Source organism: Heterocephalus glaber, unplaced genomic scaffold, assembly GCF_053883595.1.
Source record: "Heterocephalus glaber isolate CG9 unplaced genomic scaffold, H.glaber_assembly_v1.0 deba00001056, whole genome shotgun sequence".
NCBI classification, from domain to species: domain Eukaryota; kingdom Metazoa; phylum Chordata; class Mammalia; order Rodentia; family Bathyergidae; genus Heterocephalus; species Heterocephalus glaber.
In genome coordinates this window covers 154,336-173,167 of record NW_028258182.1, presented here as the reverse complement: position 1 = coordinate 173,167, position 18,832 = coordinate 154,336, and the positions used below count along the sequence as shown (strand labels likewise).

At 36.2% G+C, this 18,832-nt stretch overlaps 1 protein-coding gene across 4 annotated transcripts; it reads right to left on the bottom strand.

Moving 5' to 3' along the window:
- Positions 1–1,787: 1,787 nt before the first annotated feature.
- Utp15 (UTP15 small subunit processome component) lies at positions 1,788–18,816 on the bottom strand. 4 transcript variants are annotated; one of them, XM_087209581.1, is made up of 14 exons: positions 18,648–18,816; positions 18,275–18,465; positions 16,247–16,391; positions 14,441–14,533; positions 14,163–14,347; positions 12,907–13,085; positions 12,040–12,165; positions 10,022–10,157; positions 8,526–8,610; positions 7,500–7,649; positions 6,737–6,838; positions 5,936–6,069; positions 5,736–5,794; positions 1,788–4,375 (listed from the first exon to the last, which is right to left on the bottom strand). In XM_087209581.1, the coding sequence occupies exons 3-14, from the start codon at positions 16,334–16,336 to the stop codon at positions 4,164–4,166; spliced, it is 1,551 nt and encodes a 516-aa protein (XP_087065707.1). In that variant the 5' UTR covers positions 16,337–16,391; positions 18,275–18,465; positions 18,648–18,816; the 3' UTR covers positions 1,788–4,163. The 4 variants fall into 4 exon arrangements, with proteins under 4 accessions (XP_087065707.1, XP_087065708.1, XP_087065709.1 ...); XM_087209582.1 differs by having other exon boundaries at positions 18,644–18,809; XM_087209583.1 differs by lacking the exon at positions 18,275–18,465 and having other exon boundaries at positions 18,648–18,796.
- Between the last annotated feature and the right edge of the window lie 16 nt (positions 18,817–18,832).

The window sequence follows — 18,832 nt, the reverse complement described above, 5'->3', positions numbered from 1 at the left end:
AAGTATGCTAAGTATGCTCTCACAAAACCTAACTTCTGATCCATTAGTTTTCTCTAGTTTTTTTGTTTCTTTGTTTTTTTGGGGGGGATACCGGCGATTCAACTCAGGACCTTGCACTTGCGAAGCAGGCAATGGAACCACTGAGCTAAATCCCCACCCCACTTCTGATCCATTAGAATAAATTTCAAAAAAATGCAAGCAAAACTACTATGACAAAAAGCATTATCGATAATTGCCTGAGGGGGATTAGAGAATGGAAAGATTGCAAAGGGGCAGGAGGAAACATTCAAAAGTATCAGACATATTGCATGGGTGTATGCATATCAAAACATTAAATAGCACTTTCACTCTTTCTTAGCATTTCAATTATACATTAACTAAACCCAATTCCATATCCTTTCAGCAGCTACTGTTTTTCTGCTTCCTTTTATAGAATCCCCTCCCCAATGTTTATTTACTATGTTTCCAGTTTCTTGCCCATTTTCAGACTTTGTACTGCACTACTCAATTCCCTTGCTCCATGCTTGCTAAATTGGTCACTTCACCACATGTACTCCCAGGCATGCATCTGCATTCAGCCCAAGATGAAGAGTCTTGGCTTTCTTAAGTACTTTGCTCAACTGTCCGAGGCCTTCTCACCTATTCTTTTTAATACTACAGCCCACCTAACACCCTTAACATTTGCCACCCATCCACCCCTTCCCCCACCACTGGATTCACATCATTTAGCACTGCGGACCCACTACATACTGTTTACTGAACATCTCCTTCAACTAGAATGAATTAGTTCCAAGAAAGCAGGGATTACTGTGTTTTGCTCATTGATATAATCTCTATTCTCTGACCAGATAATGGAGGCCTAAGTGACCTCTGCAAGGTCAAAAGAGAAAAACAGCAAGCTGTGTCTCCTTTGGCAAGGTGCAGGCATGCTAGCATGTTTCCAAGCTCCAGCTGAGATCTGGATGTTTACCTGAGTATGTGCTATAGATAACAAGAGGTAGATGATGAATTAATCTAGTTGTTCATTCCCATGTCTAAGCGAATAAAAGTGAGGTGAGCCAAATGCTCAGGGCTCTTTGTCCCCTGGAAGCAAAGAGCCCTTGGCTCCCTCATTCAAGTTATCTTTATGTCTTGTCTTTCATCCTCATGCACTCTGGGGTCTGGGATAAACTTGTAGGCTGGTTCCTACACGGATTCAAAGGTGTTTCTCAATAAATACCAGGATTAAGTGTTTGCTCTCATCTGGTTGTAAGTAGGAGAAACTCACATTCACTTAAGCAAAAACAATTTATTAGAGCATTCCAAAGAATTTCCTCTACCTAAAGGGTGGAGAGAAGTATAGCCAGAATTAAGGGAAAGAGTCATCAGAAACTAAAATGCTTTGTCTCCTTTAGTCTGATCTGTTGAGGCAGGATGATCTTTGTGTTTATTTTCACCGCATGCAGCTTTCATTCTTCTCTCAGCTTTCTCTACTCAAGACCCAAACACAGCATTCTCAGTCTCCCACATTTTCCTGATGAAGAATTTCATTATAAATCCCAATTACAAATTCCTGTTTAAAGAAAACCTGAGTCAGGTGTATCACCTCTGGTCCAGTTAGTTAACTATGTATGGCCAAGGGAAGAGGCATGCAGCCACCTACTTACCAGCAAGAGTCTTCTAGTGTTCAGAAGGGCATTTTGTTCACAGATAAGACTATTTTTTTAAATTAGGCATTTTAACTTTCCTTAAGTTTTTGAGAATAACTTAGAAATAATTCCATTCAGAAAACAACTACATTTTAATAATCACTTCCAAGTAAGCCTTTAATTAATGTTTGGTGGAATTCAATGTTAATGTTGAACAAACTAAATTTCTTCTAATAGTCTTATTTACAATTCAAATTCCTTTAAAAAATTTAGCAGCGTTTACATTTACAAAATCCAATTCTTTCAAACAGCACTTTGAATGCTTGACCCAACAGGCAAAACCTTCCCAAGTGCTAATCAACATAATAAATTAAAAGTATAATGACTTTCAAATTCTCCAAAACATTTTTGCATGGTTAGTAACATTTTAAAATATTTTCCCACTGAAAATCACAAGTCTAAAATTCTGTTAGGAATTTTAAATCAGACTCTTAAAGCCAATGTTGCATTGTAATAGGCCAATTATGTAAAGATACTTCAAATAACAAATACTAGTCTCAAGGAGTATAAAAATTACTCCTAAACACAAAGATACTGACTATAGGAACTGTCTCCTAATCTTTTAAAAAAACTTGTAATCACTACCTATTTCATTTAAGAACTGCAGATCCTGATGAGGTTTCATTAAAGGAAATGAGTAGTTTAGGCCCCAAGAGGCAGGACCAATGCTGGAATGATGAGGAACTCCGGCTTGGAGTTCCCAGGGAGGATTTAACTGCTTTAATTAATTCAATGTTAAACAAGAATTATTCCAACCGTAGACACCTATGGTAGGAATCAAGTGAAATAATGTAAAAGAAACTGATGTTACACAACCGATAGCAGCTACAGTTTTAGCTAAAATTTCAAGCTATTTTTACTAATATACAAATTATCAGCATACTTACAAAGTTAATTCCTTTAAAAAAGGTTTTCAATAAAAAATTTTAAAATAAATTCTTCTCAACCTGAAAGCACAGCTCCTGACCCTGACTAATCTCATTACTGAGGGAAGCACCCTCCTGATTTCTTACAAGCCACTGTGCTGCATGATTGCTTGTCTCATTTATAGAAGGAAACTACCCCCTATTCATGATCAGTTAGGACTAGAACATGTATCTCACTTTCTTCTGCTTCAAGAACATCTGAATTTACAGAACTGACATTAGGAAAGGAGATTTCCACAATAAAATTCTTCCTCTAAGGATTCTTCTGTACACATTACTACTATACACACTGCTGAGGTGAAATGAGAACAGGGGAAGGTGATAGAGTGACTATGAAATCAGTGTGCTAGGAGTCAGAAGCCAATGACAGTACATCAGGAACTGACATCTCAGAAAGCCAAAATGAAAATAAGAGCCTTTATAAAAAATGTGATGCACATTAAACTTTCAAAAATACAACTACGTTTCAAAGCAAGGTGCTCTGATTTGGGGTTCTGAATAAGACAATGATGAAGAACAGAAAAAAAAAATCTAAGTATGAATCAGAACAGGTTTTTGGGTGATTAGGTAGCTATAAGCTCCAAACATATATTAGGCTGAAAAGGTATGCATTAGAAGAGAAATAAAAAATCTTATCGGGCCGGGGATTTAGCTCAGTGGTTTCGGTGCCTGCTACGCAAGCGCAAAGACCCAAGTTTGATCCCCGGTACCCAAAAAAAAAAAAAAAAAAAAAAAATTCTTATCAGTCACTGACCTGAAGAATGGGGTAAACTTAGTAAAAAGGCTGCATACTGAAAGCAAGGACAAAGAAGTGGTCCAATAGTCTATCTATAGACCATGTCCTGATAAGGAGAGACAATCAAGATTTAAAAATTGAAAGGAAAACCTCGAGTGGAGAGCACAATTCACAGGCACTCAATCTGCCTTATATTCCAAATACTTGTCCAGTATCAGTTACTCAGAGCTGAGCAGCTGATGAGCCACACAATTGGAACACTGTACCACAACCAGCTGGAGCAGAGCACATGGTCCAAACCAGCAAGGTATTAAGGACAGAGGTGACAAAGCAGGAGCTTGGAAATCCCAAAAGCACTGACTGAAAAATGTTTTCTTCTTGTTGCCATGTTTTTGTTGTTTTCTGTGCTAGAAATAATAACACAAACAAAAACCCCAAACAAGGCTGTGTTGCTCTGACAGGATTCCCAGTAGGAACTCTCTCCAGAGGCTTCATACCTGAACCCCCATCTGAATGTCTACCCGGCGACTGATAAAGAACTTTGCTGGACTAAAATCAACATCAACTCATCCAAGGCAGGCAGACACTAGAACCAAGGTAACAGACATCTTCCAGCTGAAGATCCCACACAATAATTCAATTACATGGAAAACCATGTTTTAAAACAGGTACTTATTTTCCACTGATAGTCATCCCAGTCTCTTCTATAAAATTGCTTCTGTAGACAGTCTTTTAAAATGTATGCAAGAGTCTCTTTCCAATAATAGTCAAATCAATTCTAAGGTAGGAGTTTTTTGTCTTATTTAGCAAATACTATGATTCCATCTTCTCTAGAAATTCAGCAGATCTATGTTCCAACATAGAAGTACTTTCATTACTTGTCATGGTAGCAAACAGCATGTCCATCATTCCCAAGGTTTCTAGGAGTTCTCTTTGGTAATCAATCTCTTTTTCTACAAGTCCTTGAAGTACTAAAAACTTTTTATCCACTACAGGTGACTGACCAATCACAGGCAGATATATATCTAATAAGAGAGAAAATATGACAACTAGAAATCTATGTAATAAGTGAAAAACAGTAGTTAGAAAAAATATTAAAATGTTAAATTTTTATACATTCAAAATCTATACTTATTTAATAATTTATAAAAAGTAACAATTCTCCTGAATAAATGCATTTCAAAAAAAATTATACAAAGTAAAGGGTAGAGGATCTTATTTATTTGCTCATTAAAAACTAGTCTTGATCATTACAGATGTTACTGAGAAAAAAAATTTTTTTTTGATAAATTCTTTTATTGGTACATTGTAGGTATACAACACAATTACATTTCTCATTGGGAACCTGTACCTTTACATGATTCATCTTGGTTATTTTTTCCCCATTCCTAGCCCTCCCTTCACCCCCTCCACCCTTCCCTATTTATAAAGACTTTATTTCCATTTTTTCCATTTCTCAGCATTTTTCCTTTCCCTTCTTTCCTTTCCCCTGCCCCTCCCACTACCCCTAACCCTACCCCTTTGGACCTTTTCTTCCTATTTTGCATTATCGATTATTCATTCTAATCATTGGTACATTTTAGGTATACAATATAATGACATTCATCATTGGAAATTTGCACCTTTACATAATCTCTCTTGGTTCTTATTTTTCACCCTTGCCCAGCCCTCCCTTCAACCCCTCCATTCCTCCCTATTTACAAAGATTTTGTTCCTATTTTTCCATTTTCTCGTATTAATTCCATTCCCTTCTATCCTTTGCCCTAGCCCTCCCACTTCCTTCCCCTTTGCCCCTTTTCTTCCTATTTCACATTACCTATTACACATTTTAGTCCTTATTTACACATTGAGAAAATTTTTTTAAAATTTTATGATCCTAGTCCTATTGATTCAAAGGTAGGCCACTATAATTTTACTCCATTTTATTTTATTTTATTTTATTTTTTGGTACTGGAGATCGAACTCGGGACCTTGCACTTGCGAGGCAGGTGACGGGACTACTGAGCTAAATCCCTGGCCCCTTTACTCCATTTTAAATTGCATTGATTTATTGTTTTCTTCATGAAAAATCTTCATTTCAGAATTGATTAAAAGATAGTTTAATCTACTTAATTTCCAATTTGACTGTTATTTAATACCTCTACTTTTTTTTTTTTTTTTTTTTGGTACCAGGGATCGAACTTGGGACCTTGTGCTTGCGAGGCAGGCACCGGAACCACTGAGCTAAATCCCCAGCCCTACCTCTACTTTTTTTGATGTGATGGGAATTGAATACAGAGGTCTGTACATGCTAGGCAAATGCTCCACTGCTGAACTGCATTCCTCATCCTGACACCTCTACTTTTGCAAGTATGTTAGCTTTTTCAAGTTTTAACAATTACTTACCAATAATTATTTCAGCAGCATTGATCAAAACAGGTGCAAATCTTGGCTGAGACAGATTCCTGCAAAATAAAAATTTTGTTTAATGAAATTTGCACTCATTGTTCTCCCAATTCTCAACAAAGATCAAACTAAAAGTGTTTTTTATTGGGTGAGATAAAGGACTTGAGATGCAAAACAGACTTCACAAACACAAAAGATACCTTATCAAAAAATTAAGAACACGACTAATTTCCTTCTCATCCCGACCTGCCAGGGCATTTGCAAGGACTCCTCTTCGATTTAGCTCCTTTATGATGGAAACTGTAACTTCAGGTGTCTTTATTATACAACTAGGCTAGAAAAATGTTCAAAGTCAACATAAGCAGAAAATAGCATAAGGAAAAATATCACTGACTCTAAAATACCACAGTTCCAAGTCATGGTAATGCACAAACTAAGTACTAACCCAATTCTTTCAAAAATTTAGCTTGGAAACAGCCCAAATGCCCATCAACTGGTGACTGGATAAATAAATGTGGATTTTTTATAAAATGGAGTACTACTCAGCTATAAAGAATGATAGAGACATTTATAGCTAAATGAATGCACATTGAGGCCATATAGTCTTAAGTGAAATAAATAGAGGACACACAGGTGTAAATACTGAATAGTTTTTCTGGTTTGAGAAACTGAAAATGTAAATGAGGACCAAAATGTATGATAATGTGAAATAGGAAGAAAAGCTCCAAAGAGGAGGGGAAAGGGGAAGTGTGGGGGGGAGGGGGGAGGGAAAAGGAAAGAAGGGAGAAGAAAAACTATGAGGAAAGGAAAAAATGGGAACAAAGTGTTTATAAATAGGGAGGGGCAGAGGGGTTATAGGGAAGGCAGAGAAATGGGGAAAAAATAAGCATCAAGATATATCACGTAAGGGTACAAATTCCTAATAATGAATGTCATCATATTGTATACCTAAAATGTACCAATAAACTTTAATAAATTAAAAACAAATGCTTTTCACTCACCTCAAGAACTCTATCAAGTGCTTTAGAGATCCTAAAATTTTTCAGATCTCTGTCATATAATTCTAGGTGTTTCTTTGCAGGCTTGTTGATCAAAATGTCATCCTGTATTGAGAAGTAAATTTATAAAGGAAAAAATCAGTATCCAGAAAGTTCCATTCAAAACAAAATTTCTCACATTGAAGTGGTATTTTAAAAACTCAGGGTGTCTCTACACTACATCACAGATGTAATGTTCACACGCCCATAATCTCAATTGAAAACAGAATAATCTGCCACACTATTGTTTTTTTTAACTCTTAGGATTTTTCAACTTACAATTGCCTCAATACTGAGCAAAACAGACTCATTTCAACTGTTTTTACACAGCAGGCAGTGTGATTTAGTATAAAGAGAAATAAAACAAGAATCAGAAATACTAAATCAATCAAAATTCCCTTGTACCTCAATCTTCTCAAATCGCAAATGGAGACTTTACTGGCTGGGTGTTTTTGAAGATTAAATCAGATACTGTGTGAAAGATTGTTTTGTATGTGGTAAAGCACTGTATTGTTATGCTATATTCGGGGTAATAAATAAAGTGGCCCTTATTCTCCATTATTCTTCAATTATGGCTCACTCTAGCAATCCAGAGCCAATTCTGATGGACCAAAGAGTGAAATAAAGTTAAGTAGCATGTGAAATGTACTTCCCAATAATGTGCAGGGATGAATGGCTACTCTAAGAAATGTCACCTTTAAAAGAAATATGAGCAACACACACTTACCCGTTGCTTCAAGTAATTTTTTCCTTTAATAAAGGTTCGGTATGCAGGCCTCCTTCTTCTTGGAACAGATTCCTTCTTTGCTTCAGATTTCCGATGTTTAACACTTAGAATTCCATTGGTCATTCCAACCACTATGGTCTCATCTTCATGCTAACAATTAGAAAAACAAGTTAGTCTATTCCTAACCAATAGCTTATAGTATCTTTACTTCAAATTAACATTTATGCTGTATCCATACAATCACCAACAGTTCCATTCTAATATATTCTGCTTAACAATGATCTATGCAAAGTGCTACAGTAAAGTCGTTTGTTTCCTCTACGATACCATTAGGTTGACAGAAGTTATACTTGTAAACTATCACTGACAAAATCTGTATAATGATACATAGTTAATGGCATCTTGAGAATTTTTCAGAATATTTTTTCTCCATCTTCTTATTAAAAAAGGACTATATAAGGCCGAGGATTTAGCTCAGTGGTTTTGCCGCCTGCTGCGCAAGCGGCAAAGACCCGAGTTCGATCCTGGGTACCAAATTATGTAATGTCAAAATATCCAATAAAATTAATGCTCATAACACCATGGGAAATAGATAACATTTAAAAAAAAAAAAAAAGGACTATATAGTGACATGACTTTCTATAATCTTGCCCCCAAAATTATCTCTTGATTAGTTTTTCCTCTTCCAATTCAGATTTCTGTATAACATATTCAAACATCCATCTGCACAAATGTGGCTCCTTGTGAAACACAACAGTACAGATTTTAGAAAAAACAGCTGACGAGGGAGCTACTTCATTATTCCTTCCTTACTCCGTGTGCGCGCGCTCAGAGAGCCAACTTGCCTTTCTAAAATATTATAGCCCCTTTAAGTTAAATGAGTTAGTCACTACAACAAGTCATACTCCAGCATTAGTCTTAACTCAAACAGCTAATTTAAATACAAAGATAAACCCTAAAATTCCATTTTACTTTCACTTAACAGGCAAGGTTAGTGTTAACTTTAAAAAGAACTAAAGTACTTACTGCAAGTGCAAGACTCAAAATTGAAGCTGCATAATCAAAACTGTGGACTACTTTGTAGGAAGTTGTGCTATATATTTTCACCTTCCTATTAAAAAAGAAAGTACTATCAAAAATCATTTGCAGATTCTATTTTTTTAACATGGAAGTGAAGAAAAACAATAATGTAATATTAAAAAGTACTTCATCACTGAATCCCTTAAAAACTGAACTGTATTATGACACTAACCAGGTTTGAATAAAGACTTTGACTTGCCACTTACAAAGAAACCAAAGGATAAACCAGGAACCACTATCATCTGAAGATAAAACTTGGGAGGAAGAGAAGTATCATGAATGTACACTGAAGTCAAGAGAGCAAGGTCTCATGGTCAGTACTATAGGTACTTTGGTCCAGAGCACACTATGTTGGCAGGGCTCTTCTGTGCACTGGAGGACAGTTAGCAGCTTCCCTGGCCTCTACCCCAACACAACAGTAGCGACAACTCCAAAGTTGTCAGAGTCAAAAATGTCTCCAGATATCCAGGAGGTTCCCTGGGGACAAAAATCACACCAGGTTGAGAATGACTATAAAGAGAGCCAATTTACATTTCATTTTTTAAGGAGACATCTAAAAAGATCAAGTACCAAACTGCACAAATGCTATTTCAGAAAATTGTATATATTTACATAATATATTCCTTTGGATTAAATATCTTCTAACTTTTAAAATACTTATACCTTTTATTATACATGATAAAAACTAAGCCCTTTCCTAACTAGGCAAAAAACACAAAGAAAATATGGAAATAAAGTGATTAACAATTGATGAATACAAGCAAACTCTACAACTACGCCATAGTTCTAGATACATGTGGCTACTGGACCCTCAAAAGGGGCTACTGAAAATGAGCAATTACATTTATTTTCATTAATTTAAAAATTGAAGTATTAATTATAAAAAACTATTATATCATAGTTTATGTTTTAGGTGTTTGTTTCCAATATCTATTTTACAATCATTACATACTGAAATATTCTATATATTAAATATTTTATTTTTGCATTACATATTACACTGAGTTAACCTTGTTTAATGTGGCTACTAAAACATTTTAAATTACTCATGTAGCCCATACTGTATTTCTACTGGGAAGCACTGTTAAGAGAACATAACAAATGGAACACTAAGTACCTATTTTAAATACCCTACTAATATATGGAAATGTTCACATGAAAGTTTTAAATTTTAAAGAATATAACCTAGAATATATTATATATTAGTGTATTTTCGTATTAAGGGTATAGTCAAAATAAATTTTCAAAACAGAATATTTAATCACCAGGGTTTTTTTGGTACCAGGGATCGAACTCGGGACCTTGCGCTTATGAGCCAGGCGGTGGCACCACTGAGCTAAATCTCTGGCCCTTTAAATCACCAATATTGCTAAGGTAACTTATTTTCTCAAGCAGTAAACACCTAAACACTGACGATGCACAAAAAAAATTAAAATGCTAACCTATCCAGTGAGCCAGAAAGTAACCTCTGTCCAGAGCTGCTCAGACATAAACATGTCACAGTTTTGTGATGATTTTTCAGAGACACAAGCAACTGTCCTCCTTTTAACATGTCCCAGACTTTAACATAACGACTTCCTATAAAAAGAAATAGCATTAGTTTGATAGTCTATCCACATATTCAAAATTTTAAAGACTTAAAAAGTATTCTTGGCTGACATTCCATAGATCAAAGGTAAAGTGACCGATTCCACAGCCAGACCGCCTGGTTTGAATCTTGGCTCTACTGCTTACTGAATGTGTGACTGATAGTTTATTAACAGTTCCTACCTCACAGAGATGATTAAATACTTTCTTATTTTTACATGCAAAGAACTACCTAGCAAAATAAAAAGTATAAGTGAAAAACATTTCCAAGAAATGCCAATAATTGCTCAAAAGAAATTCTGAATACCATGGAAATGAATAATACAGATCTTGTTTCCTAAATATTTTGTGACTCCCCAGAAAACTCAAAAACTTTCCTGTAATTTCATTCCAAGAATTGGAAAAATCCTTTACAGTAATTTAACCCAATGACTTAAAAAAGAATTTTTAAAATTCAGCATCTTCTTTCAACAATATATCAAGCAGAAGTTTAGTAGAGAAAAAAGGAAAAAAGGGTGGGATGGGGGTAGGGGGCAAGAGTGATGTTCTTATGTACTGTCCCCTGACCAGGAAACAGGGAACTAGAATCACGGCCCCCTCCTTCCCTTTGCCCTGTGGCAGCCTATGACAAGGATTATAGTTTGAAACCACTGATATGGTCCAACTTCCCTCATTTTCAACGTCTAGAAACACTGACCAAAGTCACACAACTAACTAGAGGCACAGTGGAGATTAACATACAGATTTTGTTCTCTTTGTTCAACTTGGCCTTATTTCCATTTCTCAAAATAACAGCAAGAAAAGATACACCTGACAATGATATCGACTTATTTAAACTTAAACAGGTATTGAGTAAAGAGTATAAAATAAGACAAGCCATAAAGAAAGACTACATACACTACCATGTATGTTATCAAGTATATATAGTACCTACAAATTCTTCTAATGCCAACATATTTTTGCTCTGACAAATAAGAACAACCAAGTAATTTATTCCATGATTATGAAAATGTACTGTGCTAAAATTAACCAAAAAAAACCCTTGTTGTCATTGGATGAAAAATTTATCAAGCCCTTTTTTTTGCCCAAGAGTCACAAAGAATGAGATAAGTCTGATCTAAAAGAACCTGTTGCAGAGGCAGCTGAAAATTTCTTAGGACAATGGTGGTGAACTTATACAGCATGCAGCAGCAGCAGCCCATTGGTATCACTGAAAGCTCTAAAAGGTTCCCCATCACTGTCTTAGGAATAAAAGTAATATAAAATCTCAAGTTCTGACATTTCAGACTTGTCACATCAATTTTCTGTGAACAAATTAGAAATTTTCATTTATTTTCTTAGTTGTAAAACAGGGGGAAAATCAACTGTCTAGGGCATTAGAGATAATATATATACAACAGCATGGCGCCGTACTGGGAATGGTGGTATAGGTCTTCAATCCCAGCACTCAGAAGGCCAATGAAAGGAGTTCACAAACTCAAGGCCAACACGGGCTACACCGCAATTTACAGGCTAGCTTGGGGTACAGAGAGGTCTTGTTTCAAAACCCTCCCCAGCTCAAAAAAAAAAGAAAAAATAACTGGCTCGGGTTAGGTATTCAATAAATATACTCAATAAATGACAACTATTTGTCCTACTATCAACTGTTTGTGCAAGAACTTAGATATGTAGGGCCGGGGATTTAGCTCAGTGGTTTCGCCGCCTGCTGTGCAAGCGCAAGGACCCAAGTTTGATCCCTGGTACCCCTCCCCCCAAAAAAAGAACTTAGATATGTAATTCAAGTGCCTACTGATGAATCCTAAATAATAACTGACAACAAAAAATCAGATTCAAGGCGAACAATATTGGTAAGAGCTATCTTCATAAGATATACCTGAAGACACCAGAAGACCTCCAGAGGGAAAAAGCAGGACACTCTCCACTGGCTGCCCATGCTCAACAGAGAGAACACTCTTGCTTGTTCGTGCATCAAACATCTTCACAGTATGATCATATGATCCTAAAACATCAATTTTTGTATTACAGTATGTGAATCTGGCTGTTTAAAACAAAAACTGTAACTGTATGTATATCCAAATTTTTTAAAAAGAAAAATTTTAGATGGAATTTATATATATATACATATATACATACACACACACACACACACACACACACACACGTATATATATTCATGAAGACCCAGCACTTTCAAACCCTTTGCTACTAAGGATTTTTTTGGGGGGAGGTATTGTTTGTTTTTTGCTATCCTGGGGATCAAACTCAGGGCCTGGCAAATATAGTAGGCAAGTGTTCTACCACTAAGCTACACCCTACCCCTACTGACAATTTCTGAAGAACTATACAATATTATGCAGAATCTAACTTGTTTAATCTTAAATTATTCCTATCTGAAAACTACAGTCATTGTAGGGTCATCTGGGAACCTTTGTACAGGCACCCAGAAAAATGTACAAGACAGTGTAGTGCCCCGGCTGCTAGAGGCTTTCTGAAAACCAGCTAAGCCACTGCCATTCTGATAGTACGCTATGTTCTCAAAACAGTCTGATATTTCCAAACACATTCACAGGACAGTTAGAACAACCATCAAAAGAAAAAGAAAACAAAAACCAATAGCATCACTAATACAAAACCTATTCTTATTTATTTGAGCTATGACCCTAGTGCTATTTAAAAAAAAAATTAAACCCCTCAATCCCAAAAGAATCCCATAGCAATTAAGTGGAAAGAATTCACCAACCTGTTACAAACAGATCTGGGTTCAGTCTGCTAGCACATCCACAGCGCACATAATCAGAATGTTCTTTGAATGTCATAATTTCTTTGGTGTTTGGTATATCCCATAATTTAACAGTATAATCATCAGCCCCAGAGATCACATGGTATTTATCAGCTGTAAAATCTACCGTATGAACTGCTCTGAAAAATCAAGAGTCAGTATATTAAAAAGCAAGAAAAAAAGATATTTCTTGTATCTTTTAACATAACATGGTTTTCGTCTAAATTTTAAAAATTGTGCAATTTCACAGTATTTATAGAAGAAAAGCCTTTAAAACAGGTATTTGCTCCTAAGTCAATTAAAAAATACAATGCCACGGGCCAGGGATTTAGCTGTGGTTCCTCCATCTACCTTGCAAGCTAAGGACCCGAGTTCAATCCCCAGTACCAAAAAAAAAAAACCAAACAAAAATGTAATGCTACTATACTATTAAGTTAGTACAAATGCTAAGGAGTAGCCTTAAATTCTATTTTCTAGTATGTTAGTAACTCTTACCCTCTTAATGAAAGTGAATGTTCTAATTTAAAAAAAAAAGAAAAAAGAAAATGATACATGTTCTAAACGTAGGACCAAAGTACTTTAATTTTTTTTATTTCAAAAAATTCTTTTAAAAATTCTAAAAAGATTTATCACAGAGTAAGAGCATATTAGGTAAATTTTTATTATGTTTTAAGTGATTAAGAATATTTTGATAATATACAATAAAAAATACACTTTTGAGATTTTAAAGCAATAGATTTCAGTAAAGACACTGGTGATCCTGAAACAGTTATAATATAAAATTATGGTACTCATTCAATTTATCAAGGGGCAAAATACCACAAATCCAAGAAGAAAATTTCCGCCTGAGAGCCTCCAAAATAGTCCTGGCCTGTGGTCCCCTCACCAACAGCTGTGAGGTTGCCTCTACACCAGTGATTCACAAACTCAACTGGGCCACAGACCTCAATGAGAAGTTAATGAATGCTACAGAACATTGCTCCTTCTAAGCACACATTTCCTAAAATATCCCATACATTTTAGAGAATTCATGAGCCCCAAGATCCAAACCATCAAATTCAAATTAAGTTCTCTCATCTTAGAACAATCAGGAAATAAAATACAAACTCATACATAATCTTCACAGAACTGCCATGATTTTACTCAAGGACCAGAGACAGAGCTTTCAATAAAACAAAACGACAAAAAAAAAGCAACTGTATGCTTTGTATGCTTACTTTGTATGACCTTCAAACTGTCTGAGGGGAGCCCTCCCACTTATATCAAAGAGCTGAACTCCACCATCTTCACTGCCAGCCACAAGCAATTTACCATCCTGTCGAAAAGTAGCACAGTATGCTGTGTCTTTAAACCTGGAAAAGGTTTTGATAGGTTCTTGGGAGTATCTGCCATAAATGTGAATCTGTAAGATAAAAAACAGTATTTCATCAAATTGCTTGAGATCAGCAGTAAATTATATATATATTAAAATTTTTAAAATTATCATTGTACTTACTCTTGAAGAAGCTGTGACTGCATAGTTATATGGAGGCTGAGGGGAAAAGTCTACTTTTGACACTGCACCAAATTCTTTAATCTGAACAGGGGTCTTAATGAAAAATATAGAGTATTAACAGAGTTACAACTGGGAAGGCCTATTTAAGCATTACATAATTTCTTACAGGTCATTTCTTTTTGTTCGTAGGAACATTTATTAGTTTACATTCTACAGACATAAAAAAGAAGCAAAAAAGGTCCTTCTCCCATCACCTACCCTATTCCTGTTGCCATTAAGGTTAATAAACATGTGGCCAGCAAAGCCACACCTTATACCCTATCTTCAGCAGTGAATTTACTGCACTATTCCCACCAGTTATACCTATAAAAGTATACATTTAACTATGTCTTAAAATGAAAACAAAGATGATCATACCGTGCAGGCAGTTCTACCCTTTTTTTTTTTTTCACTAAATAACCCATTTTAGCTAACTTTTTATATTAGCAATAGATTTAACATCCTTTAGAAAGACAACATACTTTACAATCCTGGCCCAATAGTAACGAATGGACTCAAAAGTTTTTTGAGAATTCTTTTACTACATATAATACTTTAATAAAAATCTTTATTCAACATTTTAGCAAACTTTTGGAAGTATATTCATTATGTTCCAAGATGTGAGACTACCAAGCCAAAAAGTATATGCATTTAAAAAAATCATAACAGATGTCAAAGTGCCCTACAAAACATATGCACCAATCTCCCTCCCCCAACTATGACAATAAAAATTTTTCATTTGTGCCAGATGAACAGTACCTGACTTGTCTTAACTTGCATTTTTAATCTGAGTGAAACTTAGACTGTTTTAATGTATTTATTGGCCATTTATTATTTCTTTTTCCATAAACCTCTTAATCCCATACTTTTTTCAGTTTTCTAGTTAGCCTTTTTGTTTTTGTGGTAGTGGGGATTGAACTTGGGGACTTCACACCTTGTGAGTGACATCCCCAGCCTTTAAAAAAATTTTTTTTTTGGTTCCGGCGCCTGCCTTGCAAGTGCAAGGTCCTGAGTTTGATCCCTGGTTTAAAAAAAAAAAAAAAAAAAATTTTTTTTTAGTCAGGGTCTTACCAAGTCACTAAATTGCCCAAGCTGAGCTTGAATTTGTAATCCTTTTGTCTCAGCCTCCCAGAGTGCTGAGATTATAGGTACTTACCACCATGCCTGGATTAGTTTTTCAGTTAAAAAAAATTATCTGTAAGCCTTATTACAATTGAGAAAATTAAAAAAAAAAAACTAATTTCACAGAACTTTTTAAGAAAAACAAGAAAATACCTTCTTGCATATGAGATTAAAATTCTAAAATTTAAATCATTTGACATTGATTAGTCATGTGTTCTGTGCTAAGTACTTGTATGGCTAAAATGATTAAGCAGCATAGGCTTTTATATAAAGTCCAAGAAAACACAAGCTCACAGTTTTTAGTTAATATTTTTTTGTTTTGTTTTGTTTTATTTTCTTGAGACAGAATCTCGTCATGCAGTTCAGGCTGACTGCGATCCTTTGGCCTTAGCCTTCTGAGTGCTGGGATTACAGGCATGTGCTACCACACCCAGCTTTAGTTAATATTTCTGTTAAGCATATCCAAAGTACAACAAATGCTGGAAGAACTGGCATAAACAAATAAATACATGGGCTGGGGATTTAGCTCAGTGGTTCCGCGGCCTGCCCTGCAAGCACAAGGACCCGAGTTCAATCCCCAGTACCTAAATAAATAAATAAGTAAATACATAAATCCCCTCCTCCATCCTTGTCTCCCATACTTACCTTATAGTTATTCCAGTATAGGGTATCTTGGGTGATTTTTTCACCAAGTATAGGATATGTCTGAATAGCCGCAGGCTTATAACCAGCCATGATTTCATACAAGTGTCCAAGAGTGAATAATTTGCAACTGATATTAGAAATAAATCTGAAAAAGAAAATATTTTAAAGGATGTATTATTTATAAACTTGTACACATAGCTGATTTTTTTTTTTTAACTCTACTTTCTTTCAGAAGGCTATGTGGAAATTTGTAGACTAGTGACTAATAAATCTTTTAAGAGACCATCTAAACAAAACAGGAAGAGCTACTATAACGTGTGATCTACTCAGCTGTACGGACAGGCTGTATATAAAATGTTCTCACACCTACCCGGCTAGGTTGGACACCGGAATAAATCTGGCTCATACTTCCAGTAGTCAAGACCAGAGAAAAAAACACACTAGCTTATAGTGCTAATTTTTTGACAACAGGAAACATTAAGATAAAACTACAAACACACCAGATCTGCTGGTGCACATCTGCCATTCCAGTGCTTGGGACACAGAGGCTGCAAGATCACCGTGAATTAAAGGACAACCTGGTCTACACAGTGAGAACTCATCTCAAAAAATAAAAAACAGGTACAAAAATATAGTATATATACTTGGCTTCCTGAAAGCCTAAAACTGCCAAGGAAAAGAAAATAACTCTAATGTACAGCTTAAAAAGCTAAAAGTTAAATTGGAAAGTAATGTTCCAACACAGCAGCTTAAGTTAATTTTATAAGGTTTAAATAGCAGCAAAGAAAAAAGAATAAAGCAATTCCAAATTAAAGGGACAGAATGAAATAAAATAAAACTAATTATAAAAACCAAAGACAAAAAATAAAACTTTTAACTTTAACATGTCATGAAGCCAAAACATCTATCCAGAATTATTCAACTGCAAAAGATTGAATTTTATCAGGTGAATGATTTTAGTGGTTACTGTTCATCTCTTCTGAAAAGCCTAAGAACATGACATTAGTGACATCAAAACAAATAGTGTGACATTTTTTCTTTTGGGGGGGACAGGGTATCTCACTATGAAGTCCAGGCTGGCCTTAAACTTGTGATCCTCCTGCTGCAGCTTCCCAACTGCTGAGATTACAGGTATGTGGATACTATGCGATGATAAGAAGCGCTCACATACCCAATCTTCTCCATTTTAGCTGGTGACGGGCTCCAACTAGGAATCTAGATTCAGCCTTGGTTTGTCCTTCTCACTCCTAACAGCAGGATAGTTCATAAGATCCACCAACTTTATTTCCCAAATCTTTGTTAACATCACCAAATTGAGTTCATCCCTAGCTCCACAGCCCTAATTCACTCATCTACTGACACTCTAACATCTCCTTGACTCTCTCATCCATCTTCCAAACAGTCACCAGTGGGCCTTTGCTCCAAACTTAATACTTCCAGAAAATCAAGTTCAAGCTCCATAATACGGGCCATCTAAGGTCCGCTCCAATCTGATTACCCTTTCAACTCCATCTCTTGTTATTACCAACAGTTTATTGTTAAAACACCATTCTCATTCTCGCCTCAATGTCTTGTCTCTTGTGATCTTCGCCAGGAATGCCCTCTATCTACTTCCTATTTAACATTTAAGGCTCAATTCAGCAATCAGACTGTGCTATAAGAATCCTCTGCCCTCAAGAGGCTGGATCCTGTCTTCTAAGATCCTATTTACTCTGAATATTTCTGTCAACGAACGTAATCACATGGCATTGTGATTATTTCTTTTGCCTGCTAAACCGAACAATTCATGGCTGGGAAGATTTTTTACAAAGTGCTCAAATAACGTTTGTGGAAGGAAAGAGAGAAGCGACACAGTACGAAAAACAGGGGGCAAGAAATAAAGTAAAAATAATGAGGAAAATGATCTGGTCGTGGCAAATGCATAAGAAATTGGTTTTAGGTGAATTAACAGGTACTACGGCAATCATAAATGCCACGAATAACGTACAGTATACTAAAAGCTCAGAAAAGGAACATTTTTAATTCTACCTGGAAAGAGCGTGCCATTTCTGAGCCCTGTAGTTTAATATTACACCAGCTTCATCGTTTGTGAGGGGCGCCAAGACGGGGGTTCAGAAAGGAGACAACGTAGGACCACTCGAAACTCCGAGAACCTTGGAAGCAGAGGCAGCGATGGAATTCTTCCCACTGCCTGAGAATGGTGCGTATTACTTCGGGCGCTGATGAAAGTGGACAGGAGAGTGAGTCATTGCAGAAGGAAACTTGAGTCGAAAATAAACTGTAGGACCCTGAGAGGTAGGTTAAGGAGTTTAGGCATCTCCTGCGGAGCCAGCGTATGGCACTAACCACAGGGAGGCCTGAAGAAATTCCGGCTATCTTCGATAGTATCTGCCTTACCTACCTCCGCTGTGGCCCGGGGGGTCCGCCGACGCCCACTGGTTCCAAGGACAACTTCTTGCACTTCGACGGCCCCCTACACCGTGCCTTTCTGAATCACTTGCGCAAAATCACGCGGAACCTCCGGGAGCCCAGAACACACGGCCAAGAGAACGGCGCGCGGAAATGACGTCACTGCGCATGCCGACG